At 37.0% G+C, this 14,003-nt stretch overlaps 1 protein-coding gene across 3 annotated transcripts in view; it reads right to left on the bottom strand.

Moving 5' to 3' along the window:
• anne (polyamine-transporting ATPase anne boleyn) overlaps window positions 1–14,003 on the bottom strand; it is a 73,436-nt gene that overhangs the window by 58,113 nt on the left and 1,320 nt on the right. The window contains exon 2 of one of the 3 annotated variants that reach the window (XM_089241527.1): window positions 11,257–11,331. Coding sequence is in view for 2 of the 3 variants with exons in the window: in XM_089241524.1 (XP_089097650.1) it covers window positions 1,064–1,370 (307 nt within the window). In the remaining variant the exon portion in view is untranslated. Of the gene's footprint in view, window positions 1–1,063; window positions 1,671–11,256; window positions 11,332–14,003 lie in introns of those variants that run through there. The other 2 variants (XM_089241524.1, XM_089241525.1) reach the window with 2 other exon arrangements.

Below are 14,003 nucleotides of genomic sequence, written 5' to 3'. Positions count from 1 at the left end.
ATCACACATTAATACGCTGAGTTTCATGAGGCCATTAAAATATCCATCTTCGAGGGTTCCCCGAAGGTAACATATCCTTTCTTAGATGCGTATAAAAGGCTTCATTTCCCAGGGCTATTGAAAATAGCCACTGTCGCGTAAATAATTTATTATTAGACACAAGCTGAAGTTTAATAACCTTTATCAGACTTCTTTTAAAGGCCATTGACAGGTGAAAGTCGGCTGATTCAATGCTATAACAATCAACTACTCCTTCAGGACGAGTTTAAAAAATTACTCCCTATAATAATATTTTTCACAAGATCCGATACGCGAAGAATCTAATTTTTTAGCGCGGAGACAGAACAGCACCCGATGCAAGCAACTGCCATGGGCCTCCCCACAAGGGCGGGGTTGATAGGCCTACACAACACATAAAAATCATTACCCTGAAACTGACTTCACGTTAGGTTCACAACACATACATACACAGCTTCCAGCTTGGCCAGGGTCTTCTTTGACCTCCTGCTAAAATCTCTTCATTGAGACGGAGCTTCGGGCCTTGATCTGGTTAAGAGGAGATCTACAGCCTAGAAGCCCCGGAACAATTCTTTTTCCAAGATATAAATTCACCATCGGGGTGGGGCCGTGAAAAAAGCTGGTTGGGGGGCAACGATCCCTGCTGCAGGATGTGTGGACCATTACTAGATTATAGCACGTGCTCAAACTCAAATGATCCGCATAATGCTAATCTCCGAATACAATGTGAATAGGAGTGATTTTTTATTGATGGTGCCAGTCAATAATTCTTGCGAGTATTCTTGGCAGCACCGGTTGAAGATGCTTGCTGTTATACGAGAGATCTCAATATGTGTAAAAATTGAGTTTATATCAAGCATTTTCAGTGCAAAATTCTGTGATCTGCATAAGATCAATGATCAGATCGTCAATGCTTCGAGAACAAAATATATCGGCCGAAAAATTCGACTACTACTTTAAAAGGATCAAATATTCACAGCAGCCGAACGATCGGTTACTAATAAAATCGTAAGTTGAAAAAAAAAAATCGATAGGAACCGCTTACCACACGAATGCACGCCGTTAGTCTTGGCCTGGTCCACCGCCAACACGCCATTCGAGTTGACAGTTCCATTTTTCACGAGCTCACCAACAGTAGAAGCATCGGTCTCGGGTTCGAACCCGAGATTCAGAGTACCATCTCTCACGACGGCTAGGTCGCGGTCATCCCCAGATCGACGGTCATCTTCCGACGTTGATACGACGTCCGGCCGAGTCATCATTCCAGAATTGCAATGCACCACCGGCACCAATTCCAGGGCGCACAACGCATTTTGTTGTACAGGCACAAAGCCCGTATCAGGTGTGTTCATCACGACACAACTTTTATCGTTTTTCAAGCAATAAATTAACAAGTGGGCGGAGCAACGACCGCGTTATTTTTTTAATGGGCGTCCGTCCTGTCTCCACACTTCGACAAAACTTTCACCACCACCGACCGTGGAGCACTGCAAGTTATCTATCAACGTCAGATGATAAAAAAAAAAAAAACAAGTATCCGAGAAAGAGTCCAGCAAAACGCGCAAAATACGCGTCAGATTAGAAATGCTATTTAAAACAATAAAGGAATGAAAAAAAGATACACTGCTTCAGCCAGGTGAGAGAAAATTCTAGCAACAAATATCTGTCTACGTTCATAGGCCCAGCCGCGGCTGGCGAAATAAATATCCCAGGAAGGGGAAAAAAAACGACACGCGGGCCTCAACGAGAAAGTTTTTTTTTTCTCCCGATCGCCGTCATCCATAAGGCATATAAATGAAAAAAGAAAAAATCAGCCAAGAGGCGAGGATCCAAAGACCCAGTTTTGCAATGTTTGTATTTGCACTGAAAGTAGGAAGAGTCACTCTCTGCTCAGGCAAACGTCCTTTCGTGGACGGCACGGGTAAGTTACCCTTTAGAATAACGTGCGAAGAAAGAAAGAACTGTCTTGGGTAAGAGCTTTTTTGCTTTTGATACAAATCAAGTCTGCGACTGTTGCACCACCACAATCAATTCCTACAGATTCCGAACGTCTGGCCGAATGAAATTACGATGTACTGCAACTAGGATTCGAACCCAGATCCGAGCAGTGAAGACTGCACTGCTCGTATGCAAATGTGTACTTACGGGGAGGAGAACAACTTCACAGGGGGGCGGCAAATTTTAAGTAATGAGTAGTTAAGAAAATTAGTAGAATGGGAGAGAACGGCAAAAGCCATAAATCCGCTTCTGCTAGTGTGCTAAAACGCTGGGCTTCCAAAATCCCTTTCAGAAAATTCCAAAATCCGATGCGCCGCCACATCGGAAGAAATCTTCAACGACAAACCGACAATGTAGTCGTCAATTCTCGGAATAGGGCCCGCAGTTCCCATAAGAAAAACGGGGATCGAAGATAATCGCAGAATTACAGAAATTTCCGCGGAAATCGTTTTTTTTTTTATTCCGGGGTTTGAACGAATCCTGGAATTTGAGGAAGGAGGGAAATGGTTTCCACGGAACACGTCGATAGCGCGGCACGATCAGAATTTTGACTGATATTATAAAAACAATATACAGTAGAACGCGCTCAAGGGAAAGCGGGGAAAAAAAAATTCTAATTATGCAATTCTTTAATATAGGATAATTATACTTTTACAAAAATTAATAACCCTCAATTAAAAATGTATTGAATGATAATCATTTACTATGCCTGTATAAAACGTAAACGATCACGAAAACTATTTCATCTGAAATTTTAATTTTCTTTATTTTTTAATGCTCTTAAACATTTAACAAAATCTTCGAGTTGATTTTGGGGCAGGGGTCTTCAACCTTTCACAAACGGCGGGCCGAATTGAAACTTCTCACGAAGCCACTAGCTCATGTTAATTTAGTGACATCTTAATAGAAGAGGTCAATGTTGCCCCGAGTTAAACTAGGGCCAAAAATAATTTAAGACTTTCTTTTATTAATTGTCAATTTCGATTAGTTCTTAAATAAATTTTTTCACCAATTATGAAAAAGTTTTTGATTAATTACTGAATAAATTGATTCTTAGATTTTTTCCTGAAAAATCACTTTAAATCATTCCTTTAATTATTTATTTCGGTAATTCTGAAAAATTATTTTCCTTTTCAATTATACCTTGAAATCATCTTCTCAATAATTATACAATTACTCTTTTACTGATTGTGAAATTTCTATCAGAAGTTACGAAATTATTTCTTTCAGTAATTTTCATTAATTCTATAATTATTTCTTTCATTAATAGTGAGTTTTAATCAATTTATCTTAGCATTATTTCTTTCGATTCCGAAATTTGCTTCATTAATTTTAGAATTAACAGTTTTTCAATGTTTTCAACCATTTTCTGAAAATGATCGACGGGCCACGACAGAAAGCTCCGAGGGCAGAATTTGAGCCCGTGGGTCATGCGTTGAAGGTTCCTGAGGATGAAAGATACGATTTTTGAACTTCAACTGCGTTATTTTTTCTAACATGCGCGTAGCTTCTGCAAGTGTGGAACTAGGGACCTCTATTGGTTGCTTATATTTGATTTTATATTCCCTACTTCACCAATGTCCACAGACACCCCCCCCCCCCGAAGGAGTTGAACTATAGATATCATCCTTGTTTGGACATGGTGAAAAATATCGTGAGTTACATTGATATTCCAAACTCAACGAACAATAATGTTAGAGAGACATTAATCTCCAACACATTTTACCAGACAAGTGACTGGGATTTCAGCCCTCCCGCTATCAAACATTCCGTCTATGTAGAGATCGCCACTCACACACACACACAAAACTTTTGCATTTTCGTAGTAGTAGTAGCTTTTACATTTGCTCTTGGCAGGTGTTAATCCAAGAACTGGTATAACTCCAGCTGCCCACGGAAGAAACAGCTTGCGTGTGAAACTGGTAAAGAAATCATTGCGTCTCTTATTGCTAGGAACCACAACAAAAAAAGTTTAGATTTTGTTGATTTTAATTTTTTCAATGATGGCAACATATTATATTCTGGAAAGATCAGTAAACAAGAGTATAAAGAAAAGGATGGCCAAACTTTATAGCCAGAGATTATGAGGAAAATATACTTTTTGCAAATGACATATCTGAACCAAACTTCGAATTATCCAAAAATATGATAAAAAAAAAAGATCGAATTCAACAGGTAATTTGGAACATTAAACTGAATAGAAAACTCAAAAGGAATTCCTGAAATTCGGATTAACTAAATTCGCCTGTAAATAGCCTTCGAATGCTTGACAAATCACTTGTTGCAAGGTTTTGGTTTGCTTTTGTTTTTTTCAATATGTTAATCAGAGCATATAAACAAATTCGATTGCCAGATTAGCCGGACAAATGTTAGTATGCAGATCGGAAATTTTATTTATTTCATTCAAGGCCGAACCCGATCGAATGTATTTCCTTCATACAGGGTGTCCCATAAAAATTCATGGAAATACGAGGAATCGGTATATTTTAATGCAGTTTGCGAAAAAAAGTTATTCTCAATGAGGTGAATTTTTTTTTTTTTTTGTGTAGAAAAAAATCAGTTCAAATTTCTGTCGGTATACCACTGGGCGAAAGCCCCAAGCAGGAGCAATTGGACCTTAGCCTTCCTACAATCGGTGATTCGTGGCTGAGGTAAAACAACTTCACTAATAGTGTTTCATCCACCAATGTCAACATCACAATGAAATCTTACGTAAGCACCAGTAAGAGGAAAAATCAGAAATGACTGTTCATCGCCACAGCCTGCACTTTATAGAACTCTAATTTGCATATTTCCCAGTGATTTGCTTTCGTGCAGCACCTGCTATAGACAAAAATTCAATCTAATTTTTTTTTCCTGTACCAAAAAAAAAATCCCACTTCATGAGAATAACTATTTTCATATATCAAAATATAACAATTCATTGAATTGTTACGAATTTTTAAACCATTTATGCATTTATGGAACATCCTGTATATGTTTTGAAACTTATTTCATTTGCTAATTTTCTTTTTTTTTTCTTCAAATCAGTTCTAATTATTTTTTCAACAATTCCTCTGATCTCTTCCCGAGTATCCCTTTTATCATTTCTTTCACGGCACTAGAAGCTTTAGGCTGGTATTACACTATAAAAGTTTGATAAAATCCCTTTTATAAAACTTGAAAAATTTAACAAATAAGGTTATTTGTTACATTCTAGAAAATGTAACCGTTGACCTTATTGGATGCATTTTTCAAGTTTTATAATAGGACTTTTATCAAACTTTTATAGTATAATACCGGCCTTATACCTGTAGCTTCTAGACGGTGGAAGCTACAGGTATAAAACTGAATTACATAAGCAAAATTTCGGCCATGTTGATATTCCTCTCCCTTCACCCTTGTCAGCAAAATTATGTAAGCACGGACAAAGCCTCCTAGACTGACACTGTTCTTAATCAAGGAGGCTTCAGCTGTCCGTCTCAGAGGAGTTTGGAAGAGGGGGGTCCACTGGGGTCTGCTGTGCCAGTTATAACATTAAGTGTTTAAAAATTTTAATTGAAAATAATTTTTTATATAAACTCAAAATATTAAGAAAAAAAATTTTCATACAGCATATGTTGTTTTAATGAATTTCTGTAAATTTAACATATTTTTTGAAAGCGAGTAACATCACATTTCTTTTTAAAGATTTACTCTGTGCCCCCGCCCTAATGTCCTGTTTAAGCCCCGGGGCCTTTTCTTCTCCCACTGATCGGGAGCACTGTAAGAGAATAGACCTGTAGCATCTGGCTCATTGCACTGGTGAGGTGAGCATCCCTGTGCATACACAGAGCAAATGATTAATTTCATATTCCAATATTTTTCTTACAACTGACTAATTACAATACAGTTGGACTCGATTATAATGAGCCCAGTCTTAGTAACAGCCTGTATTTTGTACTGTCAGCATCCCTCTTTCACTACAGATCTAATGTAGTAAAGCAGCACTCCTGAAGATGCAACGATAACATCTTAAAGAATGGGAAGCAGTCACACGGTGAACACATGAGGACTATGGGGTTAAATGTGCAGCCGATTTCACAGAAGTGGTGTCAAGTGATGCCGCTAGATTCCCCCCAATCTAGATTCTGGACCTTATTTCTGGAATTTTCCAAAACCTCTGAAAACCAAAAAACAGTTTGTCCACCGACTTCAGCTGCTGTTCAGTTGAAAAAAAAAAAGAAGTTTTTTTTCCACTTTGTCCTGAGGATCCAGGTTTGAAACCCATTGACGGCATAGTAGTGGCCGGTTGAAGTTGGTTTTCTAGCTTTCAGGTATAAATGTCAGCCAGTCCCCACATTTGAAAAAGTCTCTATGCAGAGCAGGCAGACCTACAACATGATACTGACATAACATGAAAATTCAAAGCATTTACATTTTTACTTCAGAAGATGGAGGACAGATGGCAGACCGAACATGAAACAGGTGCAACTAGACAACATAAATGCATTATGGCCACACATATATGCAGAACACACATTCCTGCATGTGCTAATTCATTAGAAATTCCCTAACAGAATGTATACAAGGTGCATGTATGGTTAAGTAGTAATAGTTTCCAATTTTGAGACGCGAATGCAAACTGGTCTCCCATTTGAAAAAAGTCTCTCCACAGAGAGACAACACAATAATCGTGTAATGTGAAAATTAAAATATTTGTTTGAAAGGTGACAGCAGCAATAGCACACAAAACATGCGTAACTCTGACAACATAAATGCATTAGGGTCACATATACACTCAGAACATGCATTCCGGCATGTTTCAATTCATTTGAAATTCCTCATAACTTCATGTTTACAAGGTGCATGTTATGTTAAGTAGTAGTTAAACAGGATCATGGCCACCATTTTCTTTCCAAACACATCGTGGCTTAGTGGTTTTAACTGGTGGAGCTACATCAGGAGCGTGCAAGTAGCCACTGACTGCAACTTTGTCTACAGATATAATTGGTAGATCCAAGTCTCGCCACCAGTCATAGTACCCAAAAACTAACAAGAATTAGAGATGGGACGAATATTCGGCTGCTATTTGGTATTCTGCCGTTTTGCCAAATAATGCTTCATTTGGCCGAATATCTGTATAAATCCAAGTACATCAAACTAATTTTAAGAAATTATATAAATTGGAATTTTTCCCATAAATTAAAAATTTGCTGATAAAATTTTATTGTGTGGTGTGTATCCCTTTCAGTGAAAAAAGTTATGTCAGGGTGAATTTCTAGGATAAGGAAAACATAAAACTGAAAATAAAATCTTACTACAATGAGGTGGAAGTGAGCTTGAATAATACACAAGTTCACTAACTGAAGATACCTATTGTGAGCTAGATCTTTACGGTAACAGTATGATTATGAGGCACCCAATGTCGGACTTTGTCTTTAAATGGAGGTGAGTATAGAGCAGTGGTTCTTAACATTTTTTTATATCCCACACCCCCAGTGTAATATAACTTACCTTCCCACATCCCCTTGGATAATCAATTTTCTGTTCATTATTTTTCCTATGTAATCAACTACATTGTCTGTTAATTTTCATAAGCGCTTTCATTTGTTATTTAATTCCTTTTTTCGGCTACTGTGGACTTTTTTAAATAAATTCAAAAACTAAGCTAAAAAAAGTAGTTTTTTTTATTTTTTAATAATTTCAAAAAAAATTTAAATGAATTTTTCTACACTTATTGATTCTAGCCAGTACAACCATATACAGGTGTCCTAAATCAGCCTCTATCTCATCATGCATTGGTTGTAGAGAAATGGTTCCAATTTAAAAAAAATGCTCAAAATGTGTTCACGCTGCACCAGTTTTGAGAGTGAAAATGCAATGTCTCATAAAATGAAAAGTCTAAATTTATATACAGACCCGTCTTAAAAAATCCAATTAGAGCAAGTTGTTGCCCTGTCCCTCTCAAGGCCAGCAAAAAGAATTTCATGTTTCTGAACAATATACAGAACCTCCTTTTTTGAAAACTCCATTTCTTGAAAAACTGTATATCTCGAAAAATGAAATAATTCTTACATTTTTTGTACTAAATCTATGCATTTTCACCTCTCTGTGCTGATGTAATTTTCGAAAAACTCTATCTCGAAGGCCAAGCCCAATGATAGTAAAAGAAAACACTTAAATTTGTTTTCTTTCATGCCTTAATAAGGTTTTTTATCAGTGATTAAAAAAAAAAACTGATAAGAAAAGTTCATTTGTATTGATGGCCATTGTGTATTTCGCAAAATGCGAAAGAAAATCTTAGAATGGGAAAGAAGTGGTGGCCACTTTTGCAAAAATGTGTACAGGAGGTACAGAACAAGTAGACATCCAACCATCAATCATTACATTAGCATTGCAGAATTTTGCTAAAGCTTTTCTCCCCATTTTCGCTTTTTTGCAAAAGGAATTTTTCTTCTAGCTTTTTTTCCCTGATGTGGGTGTCTTGCTCAGCATGGCAAAACGTCTGCCAACAAGCAATTCAAAATTGCTTCAAGAAAGCTACGGGTTCGGAAAGAAAGCTACGGGTCATCTCAGTGATAAAGGATCAGATCTGGTGGTTCACTCGAATTTCAACAATTCTCAGAACAATGTTGAAGATGATATTGCAAAACATTGGGGCATTTTACTAAAAACACTTGAAACTAGAGATTTTATTTTCTGATTTTGTTGAAATAGACTAAGTTCACTACAAACAGCAGCTGATACGGAAATTATTGGTGAATGTATGGCTGACGCAGGTGAAGAAAATACAGCAGAAAATGTTCCAGAGGAGTTAGAAAAAAATAAATGCAAAATGCTGAACACATGTTGTAAAAAACAGAATCATTTTCTGGAGCAAACTGAGAAGATGGGGCCCAAAATATTAGTAGCTCTTGCTAGTATAGATGAAATAGTGAAGGCTCTGGAAGAGCAACAAATATATGCATCAATCTAAGATTACAGATAGTTTTAAATATGGCACGTAAAAAAAATTGAATTGAATCAAAAAAAAAAAAGTAACGTATTTTAGTGAATTTGCATACACTGTGATTATGATGAATTATGTAACCAATAATTACATTAGTACATAGTAAAATACAGTCGAATCCCACTGTAACGAACTCCCAGAGACCAGAGAAATCACTGCGTTATAACAAAATTTCATTATAAAGGAATTCCAGGTTTTTGCATTTTTCCTATTTTTCCATTTTTTTATCTTGCACCAAGGTTACGAACCACTGGTATAGAGAATCATAAGGACCTGCACACTAATCCTAGGTTACCTAAAATATAATTTAAAGCTGGGTCTAGATAGCTATGCAGCACTCTGGCAAACCAAACAAAAACCAGTATAGCAGTGACAGCATGCAAAAATGAGCCAATTTCTTTGACATACAGACACTAAGGAGATATTCATCTCACTGTGATGCACCATGATCCCTAGTTAGCCGCCAGAATAGCCCACAATGTAAGCCGAACTTCTCCCCTTTTAAACTAGTTTTTTTTTCCTGTCTCGTTCAATGCTGTGTGATGCAGATGGTATGGATTTGAATTTAGGTCAACCCGGGATCTTCACCAATCATTTTCTCTACAATTTTCTTTCCTCAATGTAGCTCTACTCAGCATGTTGTTGTCACCCTTCTAAGTCTATTCTCTGGAGGAGGATCTCGAAAGGCATAAGTTTTATGTGGAAAAGAAAGACATTTCCTGTACCTGTATTTTTTTTCCCCCTCATGTTTTCCAGATTTATACATATCAAAACTTATTCAATGATTTATGTAAATAAACAATGGCAAAGAAACAAATGGCATGGTATTATCCAGGGATTGCAAATTCCAGGCATTAGGTCACCATGGCGACTAGAAAATAGGTGTTGGCACATAAAGTTTTCTAAATGTGATAGTATGTCCCAAGAAAAGTAGAAAAAAAACATTATCTAGGACTGTTTTTTTTTAAAAACGTGATCTTCACGTATTCCCAAGGGATCAGCCTGATCTATCCAGGGAATTTGTTAGTATTAGGTTAGTAGACACCCATGCCCAAACTGGAATTCGACCCCAGACCTGCACAGTGAGAAGCTAGTTCCCTAACCACCTGAGCAAAACCCTGCTTGGTTTCTAACAAATTTTGCTGGCGCTTAAATGCTTTTGCTTTGTCAAGCCATTGTATTTCCCATACATGATTGCTAAATTAAAGTCTAAGAATAACTTGGAATTTTCTGATTTCGTGATACAGTAGAATCAATAATGGACACCCATGGGGCCAAATATTTTGACCACTAACGAGGTGGATTTATGTTTACATTATTACGATTAATAGGATTTTACGATGCGATTAATACGATTTTACGATGCGATTATTACGATTACCATTAACGATTTATGTTTACATTGAATGAATGCAGGTGTCAAGGAGATATGATCGAAGTGTTCAAAATTTTCAATGGGATGGATAGGATGGACTATGAACTTTTAGTACACCGTCAATCGACTGCTTTTACAAGGGGACACCAGTATCGATTGTTCAGGGACAAGGTTATGGTGTCGCAGGGAATTTTTCCCTAATAGGGTTGTTAATAAATGGAATGGCTTACCCCCAGAGGTAGTAAATTGTAACACAATTGACACGTTTAAAAAGAAATACGATAAAAATGTTGGGGTAAATCGAGAAGCTATCCATACCTAGAATAAGACAACCATAAGTATTCTTTATGGGCACTGTATAATATTTTAGCATGTATATATATTACTTATAGTTTTGTAATTGCATTTTTAATTGGGTTTCGGTATTTTTGAAATATATGACACCCATATTTTTATGGGCATCTTTTTCTCAGCCACCTCGTTGGGCCTGTTGTGACGTTGTATTGTATTTATTTGTAATTGTATTTGAGGATTGTCCGTTGATGGTTAGTAAAAATGTGGAAGCTGTTAATGTTATTCTAAAAGTGTCCGCTAAAGTGTCCATTATGAGAGGTTCCACTGTGTTTTTTTATCGTCCGTTCCACTGTCTTTTTTGAAAAGTGGATATCAAGTTCTGGAAAGTCGAAAAAACTCGGGACATTTTTTCTTGAGCAAAAAACCATGCTTGGCTTGTAAAAAATTTGGCTCGGGCCTAGATTTTCATTTATTTATATATATATACATTTTTTTTTTACTTGTCAAATCCTGTGTTACCATAAGTACCATAAATTTCCTTCGTAATTATATGATGACACAAATTCTAAGTATTGAATGAGAAAAAGCTGTATGTACTTACTGTTATATGAGATTCTCTAAAAAATAAGGTGGGAAATTGAAAAAGTCTTCTAAAATTCACACTAGCTGGTGCTATCTGAAAAAATTAAACATATAGGCTATATTGGCAAAGATCACTGTAATAGATATTAAGCAAAAAGTATGCACATGTTGAGTGATTATCTCTGATGATAGGCAATTACGTTTTGATTTCATATTTATCAGCATACCATTTATATTTTAACAGGTACAGATGCAGTATAAATCCAGACTGCCAAAGCAGTATAATCCAGATCACCAAGGGCGCCGTAAGTCACCAAAGCAGGCATAATGGTGCCAGGTTAATGTAATTTTTTCAGATTTTCAATTCCAGGTGGCACTAGTAATGCGGGCTATTCAAATGGTCTTTGTGTAATAGTATTTGAAATAGCGTCATTTCGTTTTCTATTGTCTAAACGTGTTGTCTTGTCCCACTAGGATTATGTTTCCATCAGGTTGTATTTTTCAGATATAATTATTCTTATTATTTTTTGTAACTTCTGCCCTTCCGTTTTCAGTGTTGTAAAGAAATATCATTATTTCAGTCTACTATTATTTTAAAGAGTCTGGATTCCCAGAGTGATTTGTGCACGGATCGGCTTATTTTTCAAAGAGAGTCCACGTTTTATTTTTTTATGAAGAATATTTATTTTTACAACTAGAAGGACCGCAGTTTATTTAAGATGGGAATTCCTAAAAGAGTCTGGGTACCCAGAGAAACTTATGCTCAGATCGATTTATCATTTTGAAGAGAGTCCAGGTTTTATTTTATTTTCGTAGGCCTACTGAGAATATTTATTTGTAATATTATTGTTGGTTTTCACTTTTGTTATGTTTTCTACGCTGGTTGTTTTTTGGGGGGTTTTTTTCGGCATCCATAGTCAGTTGCAGCCCTGGTGACTTCTCCTCGGGCCGTCAGATATGTTTGGGGCAGAAAAAAAAGTCACCAAGGGATCTGGATTATACTACATCTATTCCATTTTAACGTGTATAAGGAACCAACCCCTTTTTGATGAAAATTGCCTGTTCGGGTTCAAAGACCATCGTCCGTTCGAGTTATTTCCTTAACACTAGTGGTTGGCATCTTTAGGAGAATTGATAAAACTGGATCAAAAGTCAAGTTTTCTGGAGTCTCGGGTGGTATTTACGCGATTGGTCAGCGATGTTTTGCGATTGGTCAGAACCCTTTTTTGCCAAAAAATGGGTCCCAAAACTAAGAGGAGGTTTTCTTATACATAGATATATCCTTTCAACTGTTTTAAGAACAAAAAATCTGAGGGAAGAGACTCTGCCGCGAAGCTGGGCTGGAAGAGATCTCGGCAACGGGATAAGTCCGGTGGCAGAGACCCTGGCGTTCATTCATTCATGGGGGGGGGGGGGGGTTCTTTATGCAGGTTAAGATGCAGTAATTTAATCCGAACAAGAGATGAAATGGTCAATGTTATCAAAGGCAAATTTACGGTTTTGAAACCTGTGGGATACATGAATTTTGCTGCACCTTTTCCTATTCTAGTCTGATGTTCTTGGCCACTCATTCTTCAAATTCATCTCCCTTTACTTGTTCCCCCCCCCCTCCTTATAAATATGCCTGTGTGTCTAAAGAAGTTTTAAAAGTATTATTTAAAATATAGAGCCCTGGATTTTATTATTTTCAATCCCATATCTGGTCTAGGATGTTATTGCTTTTGTCATTCATTTTTCATTTTAACAGCCATGGTATTATCTCTTTTCAGCGATGTGTTGCCGATTTTTTTCCTTTGGCAAGAAAGACTTCAGAAAGCATGACTTCATTCAACCCTTGGCCACTTCACTTCTCGTGAGGCTTACAGGCATTCATCTCACCAAAGAATCTCCAAAAGGATCAAAACAACAGCCGTTCAACGTTTGACATAACTTCAGAAAACTTTGCGCATCCTTGCTTTTAATTATGATTTCACAAATAAGAGCAATAGGCGCTAATGCCAGATTTTCCAGTTGCCATGCCCGTATGGGATTCGTTAAGCCCTGCTCTATGCATGAATTCTTCCTCGTAAGCTTTAGTGAGAAGAGTCCTGGGTGCTGATTTTGAGCACTGGTGGGCAGTGCCACCTATCTGTTACCAGTAGTGCTTCCTTTCATCGAATATCAATATTTGCTACCTATCTTTAAGTTTGTACGAGTTTTGAAACACCCCCATACACAGGATTTTGTTAATAATCCTTCAATTCCCCCCCCCCCCATGCAGGCTACTATGTGTGTTGGCCAATCGTAAAACTACTGTGTAATAATTTTTACGGTGTTGATACGTATACATAGACTGACGTTTATTCGGTGAATAGTGGAAAAAGAAGTGCCATCACTCCTGTGTGTCCAATCAGAGAGCACATTCGAATTGGTGACAAGTGAATGTTTGAGAATTAAATTAGGATTTTGCCTTAACATATGCTTTGGTCCAGCATGATAGAGCATGTAACCAGCAGTACGAAGGTTTGTGGTTCGAATTTCACTAACAAATATATCTAGTTTTTTTTCCTCTTACTTTTATGTTAAATTTTTTTGGATGATTACTGATTTTTTTTCCACTTGTATTCAAAGTTGATGTCAGTTATAATAAGCATCCCTCTTGAGGAATTGTATGCCCACAAAGACGGGACTGATAGGGCTCCAGCCCAGGGGCCCGGAATGAGATTCACATAATTACGCTATAAATTCACTATGGAGGAGGCCTATTCAGGGATGAAGGGTCAAGTT

The sequence above is a fragment of the Pholcus phalangioides genome, unplaced genomic scaffold (genome assembly GCF_987345545.1).
Source record: "Pholcus phalangioides strain wild (caught in Gottingen) unplaced genomic scaffold, Ppha-v1.0 ptg000014l_1, whole genome shotgun sequence".
NCBI classification, from domain to species: domain Eukaryota; kingdom Metazoa; phylum Arthropoda; class Arachnida; order Araneae; family Pholcidae; genus Pholcus; species Pholcus phalangioides.
The sequence above is the reverse complement of the archived record's forward strand: the minus strand, read 5'-3'. Positions and strand labels throughout refer to the sequence as shown.